This window comes from Rhincodon typus, chromosome 13, assembly GCF_021869965.1.
Source record: "Rhincodon typus isolate 14 chromosome 13, sRhiTyp1.1, whole genome shotgun sequence".
NCBI lineage: Eukaryota > Metazoa > Chordata > Chondrichthyes > Orectolobiformes > Rhincodontidae > Rhincodon > Rhincodon typus.
The window spans coordinates 50,375,498-50,396,207 of NC_063344.1; the positions used below are offsets into that span (position 1 = coordinate 50,375,498).

General features: G+C 37.0%; 1 protein-coding gene across 2 annotated transcripts in view; it reads right to left on the reverse strand.

Moving 5' to 3' along the window:
* The window catches only part of acsl3a (acyl-CoA synthetase long chain family member 3a), a 111,511-nt gene that overhangs the window by 74,315 nt on the left and 16,486 nt on the right, over positions 1–20,710 (reverse strand). The window contains exons 2-3 of one of the 2 annotated variants that reach the window (XM_048604247.1): positions 14,554–14,982; positions 2,969–3,022 (exon numbers count right to left, since the gene is read on the reverse strand). In XM_048604247.1, the coding sequence (XP_048460204.1) occupies positions 2,969–3,022; positions 14,554–14,892 (393 nt within the window). In that variant the 5' untranslated portion in view covers positions 14,893–14,982. The remainder of the gene's footprint in view (positions 1–2,968; positions 3,023–14,553; positions 14,983–20,710) is intronic. The other variant, XM_020528701.2, reaches the window with a different exon arrangement.

The window sequence follows — 20,710 nt, forward strand, 5'->3', positions numbered from 1 at the left end:
AAAAAAAAAATCACTTCATCTCTACATTAAGTTGTCCAAGTCCTTTCCACTCAAAAGGACAGGAACAAAAAGTTCTAGATATAACACTTTAAAGAACCTGTTTAACCACATATAAACTTTAGTTATTGAGTGAAATATCAATGCACTATATCAGAAAATGGACAGGAGTTTGTTACTAGACCTTAACATAAACTCCCAGTCAGTTAAGCAGTGGAGGAGAAAGGGAAAGAGAAGTGAAGGAAGAAAGCTAGCAAAAATCTGATGGCAATATTACAGCACACTGCAGTTTAAAACAAAGTACAATGTAGCAATAAAAGCCATCATCCCATCCTATCAGGGAGAACAAGAAACTAACAAAAGAATAAGAATATGGTACTGGTTTAAAAATGTACAATTTCAACATTTATAGTTCAATGAACATTGCAACAAAGCCATTACTGTTCTAAATGCAATTATGAAGACTGCTTTATCCTAAGCTCAGTCAGCACTGTGATGCAATACAGGATTTGCTGTCTTTGCCCCATAACTTGTGTGTGATTTTTAAGTGCAAGTCTAACCCTGCAGCATGGTCACATTTATCAGATTAGTTCTCAATTCTTGACTAAAACATTGTTCACGTTTAGAAATCTAGGAAGTTATGTTACAAAAAAGGGATTAGCAAAAACATTCCATTAATTTTAAGCTAGGTTGTTCCAAGTCCACTGGAAATTAATTAGGAAGTGACCGATCCAAGACACAGCATGTTATGTAATTTGTATTATAGGGTGGCACAGTGGTTAGCACTGCTGCCTCACAGCACCAGGGACCAGGTTTGATTCCACCCTTAGGCGACTGTCTGTGTGGAGTTTGCACGTTCTCCCAGTGTCTGCATGGGTTTCTGCCAGGTGCTCTGGTTTCCTCCCACAGTCCAAAGACGTGCGGGTTCGGTGGATTGGCCATGTTAAATTGCGTTCTGTGTCCAGGGGTGTGTAAATTAGGTGGATTAGCCATTGGAAATGTAGAGTTACAGGGAAAGGGTAAGGCGATGGGTTTGGGTGTGATGCTCTTTGGACAGGCGATGTACATTTGTTGGGCCAAATGGCCTGTTTCCACTCTATTGGGATTCTGTGACTTGTGAGCATCTCAAATTACTGCAATACTCAAATTTTAAAACAAACGTAAATAATGCAAAATGGTCTTGTAATCTCATGGGTGATAGAACTGAGAGGCAGGCAGATACATTGCTGATGGTTACCTTCCAATAAAACCCCTCAATCTTCCATTAGATGGTGTGTAAGAAACAAATTTATGAATGATAAGCAAATAAAACAATATGCAATTGTTTGTCTGAGAATTCAGGTTCAGAAAGGAGGAGAAGTGATCTACATAGATTTGCTCCCACACAGATATTCAGCCTTACCTTACTATCTGCCTCCTTTGGAATGATAAGAGACTCCCTCTGAAGAGGGAAACTTGAGCACAATTCTTGTATGCATAATCATTTAGAGTAGGAACGCAAAGTATCAACCAGTTTATATTTTACATTTTATTACACTGATGAGGACACTTGCTTTTTTGTTAATCCACTTTGCAATCACTGTCAAAGCAAATCAATGGTGCTCACTGTTCATCTTGAAGAAAGTGCCATTCATAATCCAGCAACCATAGTGGCACGCTTTTTCCTTTTTCCAACAAGAATTTAGATCTGGTACCAAGTCAAGGGCATAGCATGGTGTACAGCAGCAGTACTATCAGCAAGCAGTTACCAGCCAATCGCATTGTATGCAAACACAGCAAACCAAGAAATTAAAAGCACGTGATACTCTTCACTTTTAGTTGTAATTCTCAGGTGGCAAAGTATGCATGATTGGATTTCGATAGAAAGCAAAACAAACATTTTTAATATGAAATTTAACATTCTACAAATATAAAATGAACTTTTGAAAACCAGTGCATGCATTTATCAGTAATTAATGAAGTTAACATACTATGAGAAGCCCAGCTCCACCTCAATGCAATAAGATGCATTCCCCACCCCCCCCACCCCTGCAAGAGTGGTTATAGCAAAAACAATGCAATAGGGAAATTTCTCAAATTCATGATATTTCCTACTGACTGCAGTGCTCAGGGGGTGGAGGCACATTCCAAAAGCACAACCTCTGGAGAAAGAACGAAAGGATCACTGACAACGGCTTTTCACATTATTCCCAGCAAGCGCGAAAGCTGCTATCAGTTACAGTGGAGTAGTGACGGTGAACTATTGATAGTTTTGCTGTTGTTATTTCAATAAATACTCATTAATCAGCTAAAGGAACAAAAGGAAGTGTGTAGTTGAAATTACTAAGAACCCTCATGGAAGTTGAGAGAGACAGCAGAACACTGTTCAAACCTAAGTAATTACAATTAGTTCTACTAAAAAGACCAATGCTTAGAAAGAATTTACATCACTTGTGCCTTCACAGTTTAACCCACCAGTGAAATAGACTCAGTATGAATTTTTGCCCTTAGGCAGCAGGGCAGAAATGAAAATGACTTTTAAAAAATAATTTAAAAATTAGTGAACCAACAATAAATATTGTACTTATTGACTAAAGGTTTTCATTTATGTCCCCTACATTCAATATTGGTAGATCTTCTCTAAAATATCATGTGGAGAACTGATGAAGCAAGCCTAGTCATGTTATTAATATACATGCAATCTCATAAGGAAATCAGTGAACTATCTATAAAGAACCAAGTTGCATATCTATATAGTCTTACACTCGACCTGAGGGAAACTGTTCAGATGCAACCTTCAAATTTTGGAGAGCACAAAATCAGTACTTACATGCAACATCTGATTAAATTAAGCAAGCAAATAAACCATGGAACACATGTTTCATGCTATACTTGTATCTACACTGTGTTCTACAGATTAACTGAAATCACCACTTAACCTAGTTTACAAAACACCTAGAATATTTAATAGATTGTTTGGGATGGAACTTACTTTCTCTGTTACTAGGACCTTGTCATCTTCCTGCGCTGTCTCATCTGAAGAATTCTATAATGTGAAGGGTCAGAAAACAGTGGTAAAAAAAAGAAATACCTGTCCTGTAGGACAGGAAATTTTTTTTAAAAACTTTCTAATAAATCTTATTTATCTCATTTTTAATGAACTAACACATCAACATATATACTTGAACTAATAACACTAAACTTGATTAATTGAACAGATGTTCTCTCACTGGAACATGACATACTGTACTAGTGAGAAAAACGTCAAAAATTAGAACTACATCTGTCTTAAGACCACTCCAGTAAAATATCCAGATTCAGGTGCTTAGCAGCAAACTACCATTGTATGGAAATGCATCTGGGGAAACAAAACTGAAAAATCTTTTCCCAAATTTGTATGCACGTTTGAAGATAATTTTGCATTGGTTCTTTGGGAGATGGTTTTAAATTATCCTTTCAGTTGAGAGTCTGTCCAGACCAACTGTATAATATCAAATATTGATTGAGTGTGTTTAAAAATGTTAAACCGCTGAGGGTTTTTCATATGTTACAGCATCAGTGGAATCAGACAAATGGCTGTAACAGACTTCGGTGAACTGACCTCATTCCCCATGCTGCAGAGAGTTAGACATATCGTGGAAGAATTACACCAACCACTTATATACACCTGGAAGTAAATAATTACAATGCACCAGTAAGCGTACTCAAAATAAGTCAGCTGTTATCCTCATGCAGAGGGATCCTCATTGCTGCAGTAAAGTGAAGCCAGAAAATGTAGTAAAACAGAAGATAATATACCCCAAAAGAACTCTTCCATTGTATTTTGTCAGTAACACTATTTTTTAAGATTATCACTTTGGCCAGAACTACTATTTATCGAATGATCCCACTTATCTGGAATTATTGGAGTGTTTTTATGAAATACTGTCAGGAGTATTTACAGTTAATTATTTGCATAAAAATACATATGAAGGGTAGCTATATTTGGTACAGGGATGAATTAATGTGCACCAATTTCCACTTAAAAATAATTTGTTAAAATTTGTCAAATTCCTCTAATGTGTACAAGATTAAATTTTACTTTGATATAAAATCTCAGACATGGCAAGGCAACTAAATACACTGAAAAGTAAATATCTTCAATCAATATTGTTTTATGCACTTGCTAGAGATGGCCATTTGATGCTGTTCTTTTTTGGCAGTCAAACAACACAGAGCTGCATGAGAAGCTGAAGCAGTGGGCAAATGATAGATGTCACTCAAGACCATAATTATCACTTGACTGATTAAGAAAGAATCAACCACATTGCTGCTAGACAGGAGTCACATTTCCATTAATCTACAACTATACTTATTAGAAAATGGGGCAGCTGTTAATTTTCCAGGGACGTGGAAGCCTAAGCTTACTCCACCCACGACAGTTGAAGAAGGCAGCTCATGACCACTCTCCCAAGGAAAACTAAGGACAAGCAATAAATGCTAACTCGGCCAGTAATGCCAATGTCCCACAAGTGAATGATTAAAAAAAAAACGAGTTGGTCTCTTAGAATCAAAGCTGTACATCATGAAAACAGATCCTTCGGTCCAACTCATTCGTGCTGACCAGATATCCCAAATTAATCTAGTCCCATTTGCTAGCATTTGGCCCATATCCCTCCAAACCCTTCCTATTCATAGACCCATCCAGGTGCCTTTTAAATTTATAATTATACCAGCTTCCACTGTTTCCTCTGGCAGCTCATTCCATACACTCAGCCCTCCGAGTGAAAAGGTTGCCCTTTAGGTCCCATTTAAATCTTTCCCCTCTCACCTTAGACCTCTGCCTCTAGTTTTAGACTCTTCTACTTTTGGAAAAGTACCTTGACAACTCTACAAGGTCACCCCTCAGCCTCTGACGCTCCAGGGACAATAGCCCCAGCCTATTCAGCCTCTCCATATAGCTCAAACCCTCCAACCCTGGCAAAAACCTTGTAAATCTTTTCTAAACCCTTTCAAGTTTCACAACATCCTTCCAATGGCAGAAAGGCCAGAATTGAACAAAGTATTCCAAAAGTGGCCTAACCAATGTCCTGTAGTGTCACTTGGAGATAGCAAGAACTGCAAGTGTTAGAGTCAGAGTCAATACAGTGTGGAGCTTGAGGAACACAGCAGGTCAGACAGCATCAGAGGAGTGGCAAAGTTGACATTTCAGGTTTACACACTTCATCAGCCCTGATGAAGGGTGTAAACCAAAACGTCGACAGTCCTGCTCCTTTGATGCTGCCTGACTTGCTGTGTTCCTCAAGATCCACACTGTATTGACAATGTCCTGTATAGCTGCAAAATGACCTCCCAATTTTTATACTCAATGCACTGACCAATAAAGGCAAGCACACCAAACACCTTCTTTACTATCCCGTCTGCCTCGGACTCCACTTTCAAGGAACTATGAACTTGTATTCCAAGGTGTCTTTGTTCGGCAACACAATAGGACATTACTATTAAGTGTATAAGTCCTGCCCTGATTTGCCTTTCCAAAATGCAGCACCTCTCAGTTATCTAAATTAAATTCCATCTGCCGCTCCTCAACCCACTGGCCCATCTGCTCAAGGTCCCGCTGTACTTTGAGGTAACCCTCTTCGCTATCGATTACAGCTCCAGTTTTGGTGTCAATTTTGCAAACTTACTAACCATACCTCTTACGTTCACATGCAAATCGTTTAAATAAATGACGAAAAGCAGTGACCCAGCACTGATACCTGTGGTACACCGTTGGTCACATGGGAAAAATAATCCCTATTTTATTGTCATTTCTGCTCAATGTCTCTGATTTCTCTAAATCATGATATGTTCAGATCTGTGATACTGCTCATTTGAGGGTTGAAATGTTCTATATTGCCAAGTTACACAGTGCAGCAAGGTCCAAACTTTCCAGTTTCACCATAATAGATTTGAATCAAATCAGCAACTGAAAAAGAATAAGATGCTATTGACACCCGAAGGAAAGACTACAGGAGGTTGGCCATGCACCAAGAGTTTATTAACTGAATATATGTGGTGTCAGAAATTGCAGGTAGGAGAGCACAGGCAAAACTCAGTGAAAAGAGCAATACATCAAGGTTTGTCAACATTTTTCTCCTCCCGAGTCTGCCAAATTTGATGAAATAGGCCATTTACTTTTAAATAAATTTGCTGGTTTTGAGATGAACCGGAACATGGTCCTAAATGGAACACTTCATTTAACAAATCATTTAACAGATCATCACCACCTTTTGAAGGTGCATATAAAATGATTACTACGTGTAAATAGTTGGATTGCAAGACCTTTTTGAAGAACTTCTCCTGGTTCAACAGCGATCTTGACAGTCAATGATTTAAAATCTCAAGCCATTTAAAAAATATGGTGCATATAGTTTATTGCTAATGCACATACTTTGGAACATGGTGATCCAATCACCATGGGTTTTGGAAACATCAACATCCTGTTGCCACAACCTGCTTCAAATGACAGAAGCATGTTCAAAAAAAATAGAACATCAGACAGGACTGTATTTTTAGGGGATGCATGATTAGGCTGAGATCTAAGATTGCAGACAGAAGTTTAATAAATCACACAAGACTAAAAACAAACAAACAGATTGGAACTATACAAAGCCATTTGTTGAGATCTGTTTTGGATTGAAACAGTTTCATGAATCAATGTAAGAAAGTGAACAACAGACTTCTACAAGTTTAAATTTAGCACGGTCGAAAAGGCAGTTTCTGATGTTAAATTCAAATCAAGCAACTTTGAAATGCTGAAAGTTAACAGTTATTAAAGGCCTCCAATGAGAAAACAAAGCACCAACTTGAAACAGCAAAATGAAAAAAACTTTGTCACTGTGCTAAAAACCATTGTGGCAGTGGACCCATTTGCAGACAAGAGATCACACAAAATGGTAAAGTTATTCATTTAAAACAAAATGTTATTGTATCCTGTTTTAAAAAAGATACCACTTTGTCATTCCCTACAATACTCGAATTCAGAAATGGTGTGATGATCTTTGACCCAGAAGCAGCTTCAGTTATGAAATGTATAATTACATTAAAATATTTGGAGAATCTGCAATTGTTTTTAAAAATGCTTGAAAGGGACCTTTTGGAAATTTGCATCAGTTGTAAAGGAATTATTTGTAATTGTTTTGGAGAGGAAATATTAGTCCATATAAACTGGTGACTCTAACCTGGGAAGAATACCAACAGGAAGCAGATTAAGCTACACAAGCTATGCAGCAGGCAAACACGAAAAGAAAGCACTAAAAGGCATTAAAAGGAGGAATGTACGAGAAGAATAGCCAGATAATCTATGAATAGGTAAAATTTCTCTCAAGAGCGAGAAGAAAATGTAGAATACAAAAAGCTCTTGAGATGAATGAGCAAACCAAAAAAAGACTGAATCTAAACACACCAATGCCTTGCATATCAGAAGCATAACATCGTTCCTTATACATGCAGTTTTTCTTGTAATGTATAGCAGAAAAGCTGGGGCCTGGTCAATCAATCAATTAATCTTTTCTTCTATGAAGCAAAGGTCCTGCTGAACAAGTTGGATGAAATGACAGAAAAATAGATGGTTGACCTGCCTGAATTTATAACTGTGGAGCTATGATTCATATCATAGTAATAAGGAGAGGCTGAGACTCCCCCCCCCCCCCCCCGGAGCATTGGAAGCAGAGGGGTGGCCTTTTTGGGGTTTAGAAAATCAAGAACATAGATAAGCTGAATTGCCAAGGTATTTTTCCAAGGGTAGGGGAGTACAAAACTAGAGAGGGTAGAGGTTTAATGTAAGAGGGTAAAGATTTAAATGGGACCCGAGGGGCAACTTTTTCCAGAAGGTGGTGCATGTATGGAATGAACTGCCAGAGGAAGTGGCAGAGGTGGGTATAATTAAAACCGTCAAAAGATATTTGGACAGGCACATGAATTGGAAAGGTTTAGAGGGATATGGGCCAAATGCAGTCAAATGGAACTAGTTCAGTTTAGAATACCTGGTCAGCTTGGACCAAAGGGTCTGTTTCTCTGCTGTCGGAATCTTGGACCATCTGATGAGGTCAGGAGTGTGGAAGAGCTCAGTTTGCACTAGCGGTCTAGGTCATGAACAGGGTACTGTTTAAAAGAAACCCTGTAAACCACAACATCAAGGTCGATATGACCTAAGTAAGAGGGTGAATGAACATGCACTTTGTTGGTTTTATCCATACCCAGTGACCTTGGATGGTATGTGATTGTTACTGAATGGGACTGTGAGAAATCCTAAGTACTGGAGGCACAGTTGAAAAGACAAAATCGCATGTGGTGTCACATTTGTGTGGCAAGTAATGGGAAGACTTGAGAGACAGTCATTGCCACTCACAACACTCATGTATAATTTATAGTTTATGTAGATTGAACTTTACCTGCTTAAGTTACATAAATTCTGATGTGTGTCGAAATAAGCTACAAAATAAAAATGAAATCTATTGTAATTTCTTCACTTGGGGCAGTTCAACAAATTTAGTTACCTTGATTTATGGTTTCCCCACAGGAATGTAGTACTGATTTTGTTTGTTCATATACCCTACTATCCAATAGCTTTACAAATTGGTCTTGAAACTCATTTCTCAAAATATAATCACATATTTCAGAAGAAAATAGATGACACAGCACTGAAATGGTGTCTAACATGGCAAACATGAAACAAAGTGAAACATATTCATTAGACCACCTGTTTCTGGAACATTAAAACCATCTTGAAAATTATCATTTAGAGACAAACACACAGAACGCCAGGTGTAGGGAGCGGGAGCTTGTTACATGAAGTTCATAAATCAACATGAAAGACTAGAGGCGTTGATTCATCTCTGTGCATCTTTGGATTATTCCTGATATGTAAAGAATATACAATAACGAAGAAGTGGTTCTTCAGACCTCAAAAAAAACCACAGAAATACCAGTATGGACTCCAGAGTCAGACCCGCCAAACCTTAACTCTATCTATGTGAAGGTATCCTGGTAGTAAAAAGGTCAATCAAGTCAGAGCATTAGCTTTTAAAATATTTGCCATGCCAGTTTTCCTAGAGTGGCCTTTATTCGAATTGAATTTTCTTAGGCAACAAAATACAGCAGAATTCAAGAAGCTTATCAGACCAAAAGTTGTATTTGAGAAATATTTTTACCTTCCATTAAAGGTCTGGTGTAGTGTCCTATATGTTATGCTACTGAATTATACTAATGCAGATGGTCCCAGCTTTGTTCTTTGGCATGTGGTGATATGCAGCTTGGGCTGCAAAAAGGAAAGAAATCCAAAGAAACCCAACATGGAGACAGAAATTGGTTTACTTGATTGTGATACTTTAAGCAGAACAGATCAATAGGCTTCAGTCTCCAAATCAACTAATATGAAGAACTATTTGAAAAGGAGAGGATGAGTTGAGGTAAGACAGCCGGGGAGCAGATTTATGTTGTTGCTTTAATAAACTGGATAAAATGGCTTCCTCTTCTCATTTTAAATCAAGGCCAATGCCAGTAACAATTCCTTTTCACAATAACTATTTCAAACTTTGTGCTTCCTAATTCATTGAGGCATTTCATAGGAAACAGTTCAGTTCCGCTATGATAGAAACAGTATCAACTGAACCACTTGCAATTCATGCATATATAGCTTTAACTCGTAACTCACAGATGAGATCATACTTACAAAGTAACATGCCCAGACAGCAAAACATCCATATGCGGTTCTGCAGGTTTTAAGGGGGCAGAGCAGGATTCTTCAGAAACAGGAATAGACATTTGGTACCAGATTAAATTATCATTGTATTGCATTTGTGAACAAAACATAATTTTCAATTCCTCCTGAGTAACAAGGCATGCCTAGAGTTACACATGGTTGAGGTTTTTGGTTCGGATGTCAGTTCAAAGGTGCTCCAAAAGAATTTTATGCAAGCTTGGAACGAAAACATAATATTCCCACACCTTTAAAACTGACTCACTGGCACTGTCACCTGGGGCAACAGAGTCGTAAGAAAGATGAGGAAATAATCACCTACATAAAGTTTCCTTTGTCAATTCTAGGTCATGCAATGACCAAGCTCTTGAACTGGATACAAGCCTTAAAGTCAGTGACAACGTGGCAAAGCTGAAAAATTTAAACATCTCAGAACGGGGTTGGATGGAAAATTACAATATGTTGGTAAAATCAGCTGATCAATTTGAAACAAAGACGTTCCAGTGGATTTTTATTCATTGTTTATTTTCAAAGAAGATTAGAATTGATTACTGCAATATACTACCCAGAATACGGAGTCTAAATGCCAACCAAACTAATCCTACAGTAAAGACTTGCACAAAGAAAATAGAAATTGTTGGAGAAACTCAGAAGGTCTGGCAGTAACAGTAGAAAGAAGAAAGAGTTGATGTTCTGAGCCCATGACCCTTCTTCAGAACAGACAGCAGCTGGGAAAAGGTGGTATTAAGAGTGCAAGGCGGCAGGTGAGGGGTCATGCGAGTGAGCGGATAGACAGACAATGGGATTGTTGACAGTACGCCAGGGAAGAGGAGAAGCTGGAAGGGTGATTATTGGGACCAAAAAAATGGGTTGGCTGTGCTTAAAGCAACCATGTCATGAGGACCTGAGGTTTGGTGGTGAGAAATAGATATACAGGGTGTTCATGCTCAAAAATCATTAAACACGATGTCGAGTCCTGTAATATCCCCAAACGGAAGGTGAGATGCTGCTCTTCGAGCTTGTATCAAGTCTGGATGGGGCACTGCAGCAGGCTGTAAAAACGTATATTCATTTCTCACATTTATAAGGAGAAAAATTTCTAAAAGAAGCATGGTTAGATAAAAAGACAAATGAAAGGACAATGTATTAATAGGTCATGTGATCAAAAGCTTGGTCAAAGAGATGAGTTTGAAAGACATTCTTAAATATATAGTGGGAAAGAAAGGGATTTAGAAATAAATACAATAGCTTGGGCCCCATCAGGGTGAAGGTAATGGGTGTCAATAGTGCAGCAATGTGAAGATGTGATTTACATAGGGCTAAAACCCAGGAGGAATGGCACATTTGTGATGGAAAGGAATTGCTCAGTTTTAAATATGGTTGCCAACTGCAATTATACATTCCTGGAGGTTTCATCCACAACAAGCTCCAACATGTTCATTCTTGTAATGCTGTCTGCTTACATCAAATGGAAAGACTGGATGATGCTCAACTATCAGCCAAAAATGTTCTTTCCACACCCTTTTCCTCAGTAATTTTAATTTCCTGGTCAGAGAAATATTTTTTTAAAAATGACAAAAAAAATATGTTTCTTATCCCTGCGTTATTTCCACATGTGGGATGGGATTGAGGGTTAGATAATCGAAAAAGGTTAGAAGGATAGAATAAAAAAAGGTTCACTGTTCAAAGGAGGAGACGTAGGCTGAAGTGTAATTTAGTGATAATGCTCACATCACCACCATGGCAGTTTAGGCAGGGTAAGTCTTAAAATTAGGATTCACCAAGAGGCTTTAGTAAAGAGTAAATGGGGAGTTTGAATGGAATGGATCAAAAAAATCTTTAATGTTACAAAATAGGGTATAAATAATTTGTTAACCGTCAAACTACAGATGCAAACCAACAAATACAAAAGCATTTCATAAAGCAAAGGTTAAAATAGCAGAAATTAATTTTAAGCGAATGTTCCTCTCTGGATTAAATGGATAAAGTTTCAATGACCTTCCCTCCATAAAGGTCAGAATTATGAATGTTTACTGACAAGTTCATAACGTCAAGTACCATTCATAACACCTGATATGGAAGCAGTCCATGCAGGATGCAGAAGTCTGAATGTCAAGTAGCAAGTTACAAATTGCATAATACAACTATCAGGCAAGGACCATCTCCGATGAGATGATATAACCCTAGGCATTCTATGGCATTACCATCGCTGAATCACCTACTAACCACATCCAGGGATTGCTGCTAACCTGAAACTAGACCAGCCATATAAATACAAGGAGTTAGGAATTCTGGAACAAGTAACTCATTTCTCTCTCTCCAGTGCCTCTCCTTCATCTACATGACACAAGCCACTTGCTTGGATGAGTGGTAACGTGGGGGGTGGGGGTGGTGCACACTCCAACAACACTCAAGGAGGTTCAACACTATCCATGACAAAGCAACCCACTTGTTTAGCATGCCTTCTATCATCAATCAACACTAATGCACAGTGACAGCTGGATGTACTACGTAGAAGATGCACTACAGTAACTCAAAAAGGTTACTTTGGCAGCCCATTCCAAACCTGCAACCTCTACCACCTAGAAGGACAGGAGTAGCAAGTGCATCGGAACACCATCACCTGCAAGCTTCCTCTGAGTCACAAACCACCTGCCTTGAAGCTATATTGCCTAATTGTTTCGCTATCCCTCAAATCACAGATTATTCAGTGGGTTAAAGCAATAAATCATACAGATCAGAAATATCTCAACTTGATGCCAGAGTTAAACATTCTCAAACATATTAAAATAGGAGATAGTACAATTGGATTTAGTAGTTCTAGGTTAAAAGACACAAAAAGCCACAGTTTCTGCATTGGTCACTTCTAACACGCTTGCTGAAAACTAGAGAGACTGGCTGAGGGTAATATTGCTCAACTTCTATACCCTTCACATTTAAATTTCTGCTGGAGATACCAGAGTTCAATTACCCAATTTTCAACAAGAAACCTTCACAGGTAGAGCTAGATCACAGCCTTTAAAATTGCAAAACAGAAATATAGCAGAGAAAGAAAAATTTCAGCTATAGGGAACCATATAAATTAGCTGCATAAATATCCTTGTCTCCCTAAGTTATGGTGAACAGGAACAAAATGGTGTTGTTCACCTAAAAAGCTGTAATATTTATCTTCATCTGGCCACAACATGGCATCATAAATGTCAAGATAATTTGACAGCAATCAGGAGTCCAAATACTATGTCTACCAGCCACTCTCCCCACAGGATAAGTATCAATTTTAGTGAAATCTGGTATTGAACAATGAATACTGAATTTCTAGTAATTGTTTGTAAAAAAAACTGTTAAACTAGAAGTGAAAACCAAAATTATCAAGAGTGCTGCAGCCACTTGCCTTTAGCATAGTCTAATGACACCTTACTTCTCTACAAATTACCACAATGCCAAAAAAGTTTGGTTTCCTATTTTGTACCAGATATTTATTTTACAAGTTGACCCTACACTCAAACAATACTGTCAACATCTAGGTTTATCTATTAGGAGATGTTTCCATCATCTCAGTTTCTTAATTATAATAATGACTTAACAGCATGCATTTTTAATGACTGGTCTCATCTCCAGAGGCATTAGCGACATTAGAAATCTGTTGAAAGTTAGTGTCAACATCAATCCACTTATAGGAATGACTGAAGTTGTAAATTGACACTGCTACTCACACACAGGAATAAGTTAATGTTTACATTTATTCAGAAAGCATTGACAAATCAGTAGGAAAACTGCTGTACTGTGACAGAACATCTTGAAGACAACCAAACTTTATTCCTTGTACTAAAACGTTCCAAAATAAGCATAGCCTTATGAATCCAGAAGTCATTCTTTATGTGCCATGCCAAAGAGCACTGAGGCACATCTGTTAACGCATTGGTCGTGAATGATTGAAGAAGTGGTTTAGTAATTTAGGCCTTAGTTTCTACGTATCTGTAGCGTCTGCATCCAAATGAGAAATAAAACTGAACAAAAAACTGCATGAAGATCACTGAAGGATGTGCTAAAGATGTTGACAAACTAGTAATTTAATCTTCAGTAGATATTGCAGAATTTTAAAACAAAAACAGATATTGCTGGAGAATTCTTTTATTTCAAACAGCCACTGCTCAGTGCCTTATAACTGCAGAATTTTAAACTTGGTGCAAATTAAATAGATAGCCATAGCAAGCAGTATGGGCATTTAATAGAAAGATATTTTCTTTCCAAGGCAAATAAGAATGACAAAACTTTGAGCAAAAGCTTCTTAGAAGGAACAGACATTAGCCCTTGGATTAAAAACCTTACGACATTTCACAAGAAAGCCTCAAACCAGTGAAAAAATTGCAGCAAAACTGCTGCCTGTGTGCAAAAATACTAAATACGACTGACTTACGTATTACGTTTCAATATTATTTTGTGAATATACTCTTCTCATACTTGCAATACTTTTAAGAAGTTTCCTGAGGGGTTTCATCTGTAGCTAGTAATGCTAAAGGGTTATTTATTAAGGGATTTAATTAGGCTGAATTATTCCAAATACAAAAATGAATAGCTCATAGCATTTACAATAGTATTATTTGGTGTTTTAAAGCTTTTTAAAAATATTTGTAATTCATCTAAGACACCCATTAGTTAGAGTTAAGGCAAGGACCTAGCAACAACTAACACTGGGTCTTGCATATGTATAAAATCAAAAAAATCATGACTGATTGGTCAAAAGCTGAATATCGACGTGCAAATCACCAATTATCTTGTGAGAAATACAAGTTGACATGACAATACCAAGAAAGTAAATCAAAAACATCTAACATGTAAAGAAAAGTTGTAATTACCTTTTTGAAGATTCTTCCACTTGGCTGAATCTCGTCTTCCTCACTAAGAATTTCACGTGTTCCCAAGCAGTTCTTGTGTCTAAAGGCCTCAGTGGCATACTGAAAAATTTTATCTAGGGTGTCAGCACCAGCATACAGACTCGCTAGTAGACGATCTAAACTCTCCACACATCGGTACGGGCCAGCAGGATGGTTACTAATTGATTTTGCTCTTATATTGGGTCTACGCCGTGAACCCCAAAAGAGCTGTAATGGGAGAATAAATACGAGATTGCACACAACAATCATACATTGCAAAAACAATGAAAAGATTGGGTTAACACCCTTCTTCAATTTCATTTTGCTTGGAGGCTTGAAGCTTGCAATCAGAAGTCCAGAATGTCTGTAAGCCTACGAGGCTAAAGGGCTAATACCACTCCAGTTTTGTACCTGAGGGTGGAAAATAGAAGAGGTTAATGTTCTTCACAAAATTACCAGTTAACTGCATTAACCTAAAATCTTACATAAGCCTACATTTTCATGTTCTCATACCAACTGTATTTCATATTCATATAGCATTTTTAAGCATAGAAAAATATTCAAGGTGGTTCGCAAATCCATTAATCACAAGAACTGACAGAGGCCACAAAAAGCTTAATTGAAGAAATAGGCTTTAGAGAAGTCGTAAAAAGGACGCAAGAAAAATGAGTGAAGCAGATGATTAGGAAGAGCAATCTGAAAGATACTGAACAGGTGAATGAAAATCCAGTCACCAACAAGTCGGCAGGGGGGACGGAAAGACAGAGAAAGGAGAAGCTGGCACTCCTGGAAGAACAAGAGGACAATGCTATAAAGGAGTTTTTGGGATATATGTCAAACTTTAAATTGACTCAGTATCCATACAGAACATTTCTGGTTGTGCCCCAGATTTCCATCACTACTTGCATGAATGGGTATGCACTTTTTCATGGCTTTAACATATGGAAGTGAATGTTAAACTGGAGGGTACTGATATAGGTCAATTTATAGGATATTTTGAACAGATTAAGATATAAAGGAACAGTTTCGGGTTCACATTTAAAGGAAGGTGGCAAGTTACATAGCAGTGTTTTCCAATTGTAAAGTTTGAAGATGACAAAACAAACACTATTTCAATAGCATATGGGTTATGGCACAACCAAGAAACTAGATTTTATATTTTTCCAAAGTGGTAATACACATGCACCTTCCGCTAAATAAATCCAAATCTAGAGCATTGATTATAGATGTAGGATTTTGTTGCCTTCTTTACAGATGTAGAAACTGTAGTCAGCTATTCAGATACATCATGGCAAATTCATTCCTCCACTCCACTTACTTGCTTATGCACCATAATTGTTGACACTCGTATTTAACAAGTATCTAGAGTTTTGGGGAATTTAAATTGTCCCAGGTTTGAGTCACTCACCCAGAAATATTACATATGGATACTGTCACCATTTGCATGGCTGGGTATGCACTTGATGGTCTTGCTCTCATTTCTTCTGATTTCCCCCAGCCCAAGGAAAAATTTCTCTACGTATACCTTATCAACTTCCATTACTATTTTTACCCAACTTAATTAGATCACGTCTTAGCCTTACAAATTCAAGGAAATACCAGCCACTTTAATACAAATGTCCATCAATTTAACCATTCTAGTCCTATGTTATAATTTCCCTAAAGCAAATAAAACTTTCCAGAGAGTTGGTACCTGAAACTGAACTTTGTCTGACCAAAGTTTTGTACCATTAAAACATCCTTTTTTCACCTTTTGGGTACAGATTCTCTCAAGTTTTAAGACCTAAATTTCATTGGCCTTTTTTCCTTAATTTTCATACCTGTGCATTAGATGGCAGGGGATGTTGGTTGGGGGAAGGTTGGCTTAAGGACAGGAGATTGCCTGATGGCTTATCTACCATTGTAATATGGAGGACTGATGGAAAAGCAGTGTGTGCCTTCTAACACTACTCACTGTTGATATCTCAACTAATTCCTGACAACATTACCTCCAGTTCTGTGTGTTTTTATTTTTAAACAAAGATCCTCAAAAATCTTTTGAAATCCAAAAACAACATCCAAGTACATGTCTCATCCATCACACTAGTGAATTCCTCAAAAGACATGACCTATTCTTCACAAATCTATAAAATAACTTAATAAGTGCTCAGTAATTTTGTCTCTAATGTGGATATTAGAAACTTCCCATTGAGAGCTCTGCACTTCCTTCAGCACTCCCCTTCCCTCAAATAACAAAGCAATTTTCCCAAGTCAAATACACAATTCTTGAATCCTAGGCTCTTTAGAAAATTATAAAACAATTAAATCTCTGCAACCACTTCTTTTAATATTGTGGATGGAATTCATCAGGTTCTGGAGATCCATTTACTCAAGTTTGAATAATTGCTCCATTTTTTAAAAAAGGTATCCTAAAGGTTTTCCCGTTGACTTACTTTTGGATTGCCTTCCATCGCTGGTATTTTATACATGCCCTACATTAATGTTAAGGGGGCTATATAAAAGCAATTTATTTTTGTTGAAAATGCATACACAGACCTCATTTAGTGAATTTTTGCTAATTTCTTATTTATATATAGTCTTGCCTACATCTGTACTTGTTTGATTGACTGTGTCATGCTCCATTACTTTTCTCTTCACATACTTCACAAAACTTTAGTTGAAAGTTTGACATTCCTTAATTTATTCTCCATATTCTTTTGTTTATCTCCTACTATCATACCTGCTTTGTACCAATTTTCAAACTTTTTTTATAGTTCTTTGGGTCCTTACATTTTCACTTTTTCTTGCAACCGTGCGAGAGTCTTTCACCTTGACACTTTATCTGAAGGCATTAGTTTACTATAGTTGCTTATCGTACATAAGTACAAGTAAGAACCTTTTCTTTTTTTAAAAAAAGGAATTTGCTGCTTTTGTTCCATACCAAATAATTAATTGAATATTTTGCACTGTCCGTAGGATTACCAATTAATTCAGCCCAGTTTCCTAACGATTAATCTCTCCTCTTTCAATTGGCACAATTTAAACTTTTGTGCAGTTCTCTGTTCTCCCTCTCAAAACCAATCTTGTTGTGGTCAACAATGAGCAATCTTGTTTGTTGTTCACCATTAAAATAAGGCTCTTTTCTCAAATACTACAAGCATACCCTTGACTTCTTGGAGGATGCTACAAACAGAATTTTCTTCCATTGAAATGTGATCACTCAAATCAGTCTTGAAGATACTACGGACTAAACTAATAAGGAACAAAGGGTCAAAATATCTAGCAAAGCTTGTGAAATGTGCAGTGTTAAACATGATGGAAATGTCATGCGGGGTGTTATAGAATTCAGTGCTTATTTCTATGTCAGACATGACTCATTTGGGATCATTGCTGCCATTGAGATCACGGGTTCCAGATCCAATTCCACTTCACAGCACAAGTACAAAAATCAGGGTTGACACTTCACTCAGTACTAAGTGACTGCTGTACTTTTGGAGGGGCCATCTTTCACATGTGACATTAAACCAATATCCAATTATGCAGTCAGGAAAAAGATCATATGACACTATCTTGACTAAAAGCATAGTTATCCCAAGTGTCCTAGCCAATATTACTCTCTCAATCAAACACAAACAAACAAACTTGGATCATTACCATATTGATATTGGTGGAAAATCTGTCACTTGTCACTTTGACCACGTCAAAAAGTACTTAATTGGCTGTAAAGCATTGAGACTGGTGATGTTTTACCTTTTCTAATAACTTAAATGTCAAAGCTAGTTAAGACATTCATAAACAACACTAAAGTAGCAAACTGGAGTACTGCACTAGATAATGACATCAACATTTTGTGGGAGGAATTATACCGAGCACATAAGGGAGACAAATGGCAAACTAACTCCAATACCAAGCATGACTAATATTACTTAACTGTAGAAAAATAAGCAACATGGAATTACAATGATAGGGAAAAAAAATTGCTGGGACAAACTGTAAAATGAACATGCACGTACCGACAGACATGTACTTCTTACTTGTACTACTTCCTAGGTAATGTGAAAAAACAACTTGGACTAATCTGTAGCCAGAACAGTGAAGCTTATGTCAATAAGATTACACCTTATTTTGCTCTAATCAAACCACACCCCAAGGACTATGTACTGCTTTAACTGCCATACTTTAGAAGGAACATACAGTATAGGCACTGCAAAAAGACAATGATCACAAATGGAGGAAGAATGTACAATGGGGACATGTGTGTTCAAGGAAACTCATCAAGACACAAAGTAGTAATAGGCAAGTTGAACCTGAATATTATGGCAGGCTAAGATAACAAGTGATTAAAACATAAATTTTAAATAAACATTTTTAGAAAGGATAGAAAAGTTAGATCAGGTATCTGCTGTCAATAGGATATTGACAGGTGATGAGTTGAAAGACTTCTTTGAGCAATAATTTCTATAATAATTTGAAATAACCTTCCAGTTACAACAGCAGAGTTAAGGACACAGAGGGCCCTCAAAACACAGTTGAATGCTAGGCTCACCAAATTACATTCCAAATGAACAAGCTTTAACAGACCCATTTTTTCTTTTGTTCTACCCACAAAACTTTCATTTCAGCCAGCGATGTTGATAAGAAACGTTTTATTCATTCATACAATTTAAACATAATTTACTGACCGAATCTCACCCCCATGAATTCAAATTGAAAATTATTTCTGGTTTAATTAAAAGTACACAGTTATTGACTTGAAGGAGGTATAAATAACACAAAAATTTATCGGAAAGGTTGCCCATAATGAAAGCAGTGTAATAGTAAAAGGAATAGCTAAAATAGATAGATAGTAGCCCAATGAAAAAATCCTGCGCCTCAAGTGATTTCTCAACAGGGTTTATTGATTGTCATACCAACACTTGTGCTACAGTTGGGAAAATTCAACTTCAGTAGCTAACAACATTTAAAACACAAGTATAGATTACATTCATCGTTATGGAATGTGTGTCAGATCCTGGAGTTCTTTACAACTATGACTTAACACACTGTGATGCCAAATATTTAGTTTGCTATTTGACAGCAAACACAATTTGAATATTCAACTTCTTTAGCCAAGTAATTTGTCATTACTCACTAAATGCCTATATATTTTTTAAAAATTGGTTAACATTCCTGACAAAAAAAAACTGGAGACCAATGGGACTGGCAACTATGTGAAGTCAGACAACCAGAATAACAATTTCCCACCATTTCTTGCATTGTAATCAGCTATGATAGGGTCAACACTGTTTCACAATAAAGGCAATTGCAAACATAAACATTGGTAGTACTTTTTTCCACTATTGTTAAATGCCTGCTGGTTCTCAAATCATAATACCATTTTTAGAGTTTTCTTATGCAGCATAATTGAAAACAAAGATATTAAACAAAGTCACAGCACCAGTGGAACATTTAGCTAATCTAGCATTACAAAATTAACAAAATGTCATGAATTGACTGATAAAAGAAAATTAACAAATTTCATCCCAGGTATTTGGAGTGATCATTTTTTGATGCCTTTAAACCACAAAATTCATTAATTAATCATTTTAAAAATGTGTATTATTGAACAAATGAAAGTCATCTCCTTAGGATGTTCCAAAACACTCCACAGCCAATTAAGTACTTTTTGAAGTGCTTTCAACTGTTACACTGTAGGGAAGTGCAGAAGCAAGTTTGCACACAGCAAGATTCCATAAAGAGCAATGAGTTAAATAACTAGTTTTGGTTTTACAGGAGAGCAGGATTTTGGTTGAGAAATAGATGTTGGCAGTAACCCTGATAGAACTTCTTGCCTTTTTCTAAGTACTGTAGTACAAGAGGATTTCTACTCATTGTAGATATTGTAGATGATAGCATGAAATGGCAAAGGGATGTTGATCGACTGGATGAATGGGTAAAAATGTGACAGATGAAATTCAACGTAAGCAAGTGAGAGGTTATCCATTTTGGACCAAAAATGGATAGATCAAGGGACTTTCAAAATTATTTTGTTTTACTAAATCATGGAATGTGGGCATTACTGTCCAGGCTGCATTTATTGCCAATCTCTAGTTGCCCAGTGGGCATTTACGAGTTAACCAGAGTGCTGTGGATCTGGAATCACATGTAGGCCAGACCAGGT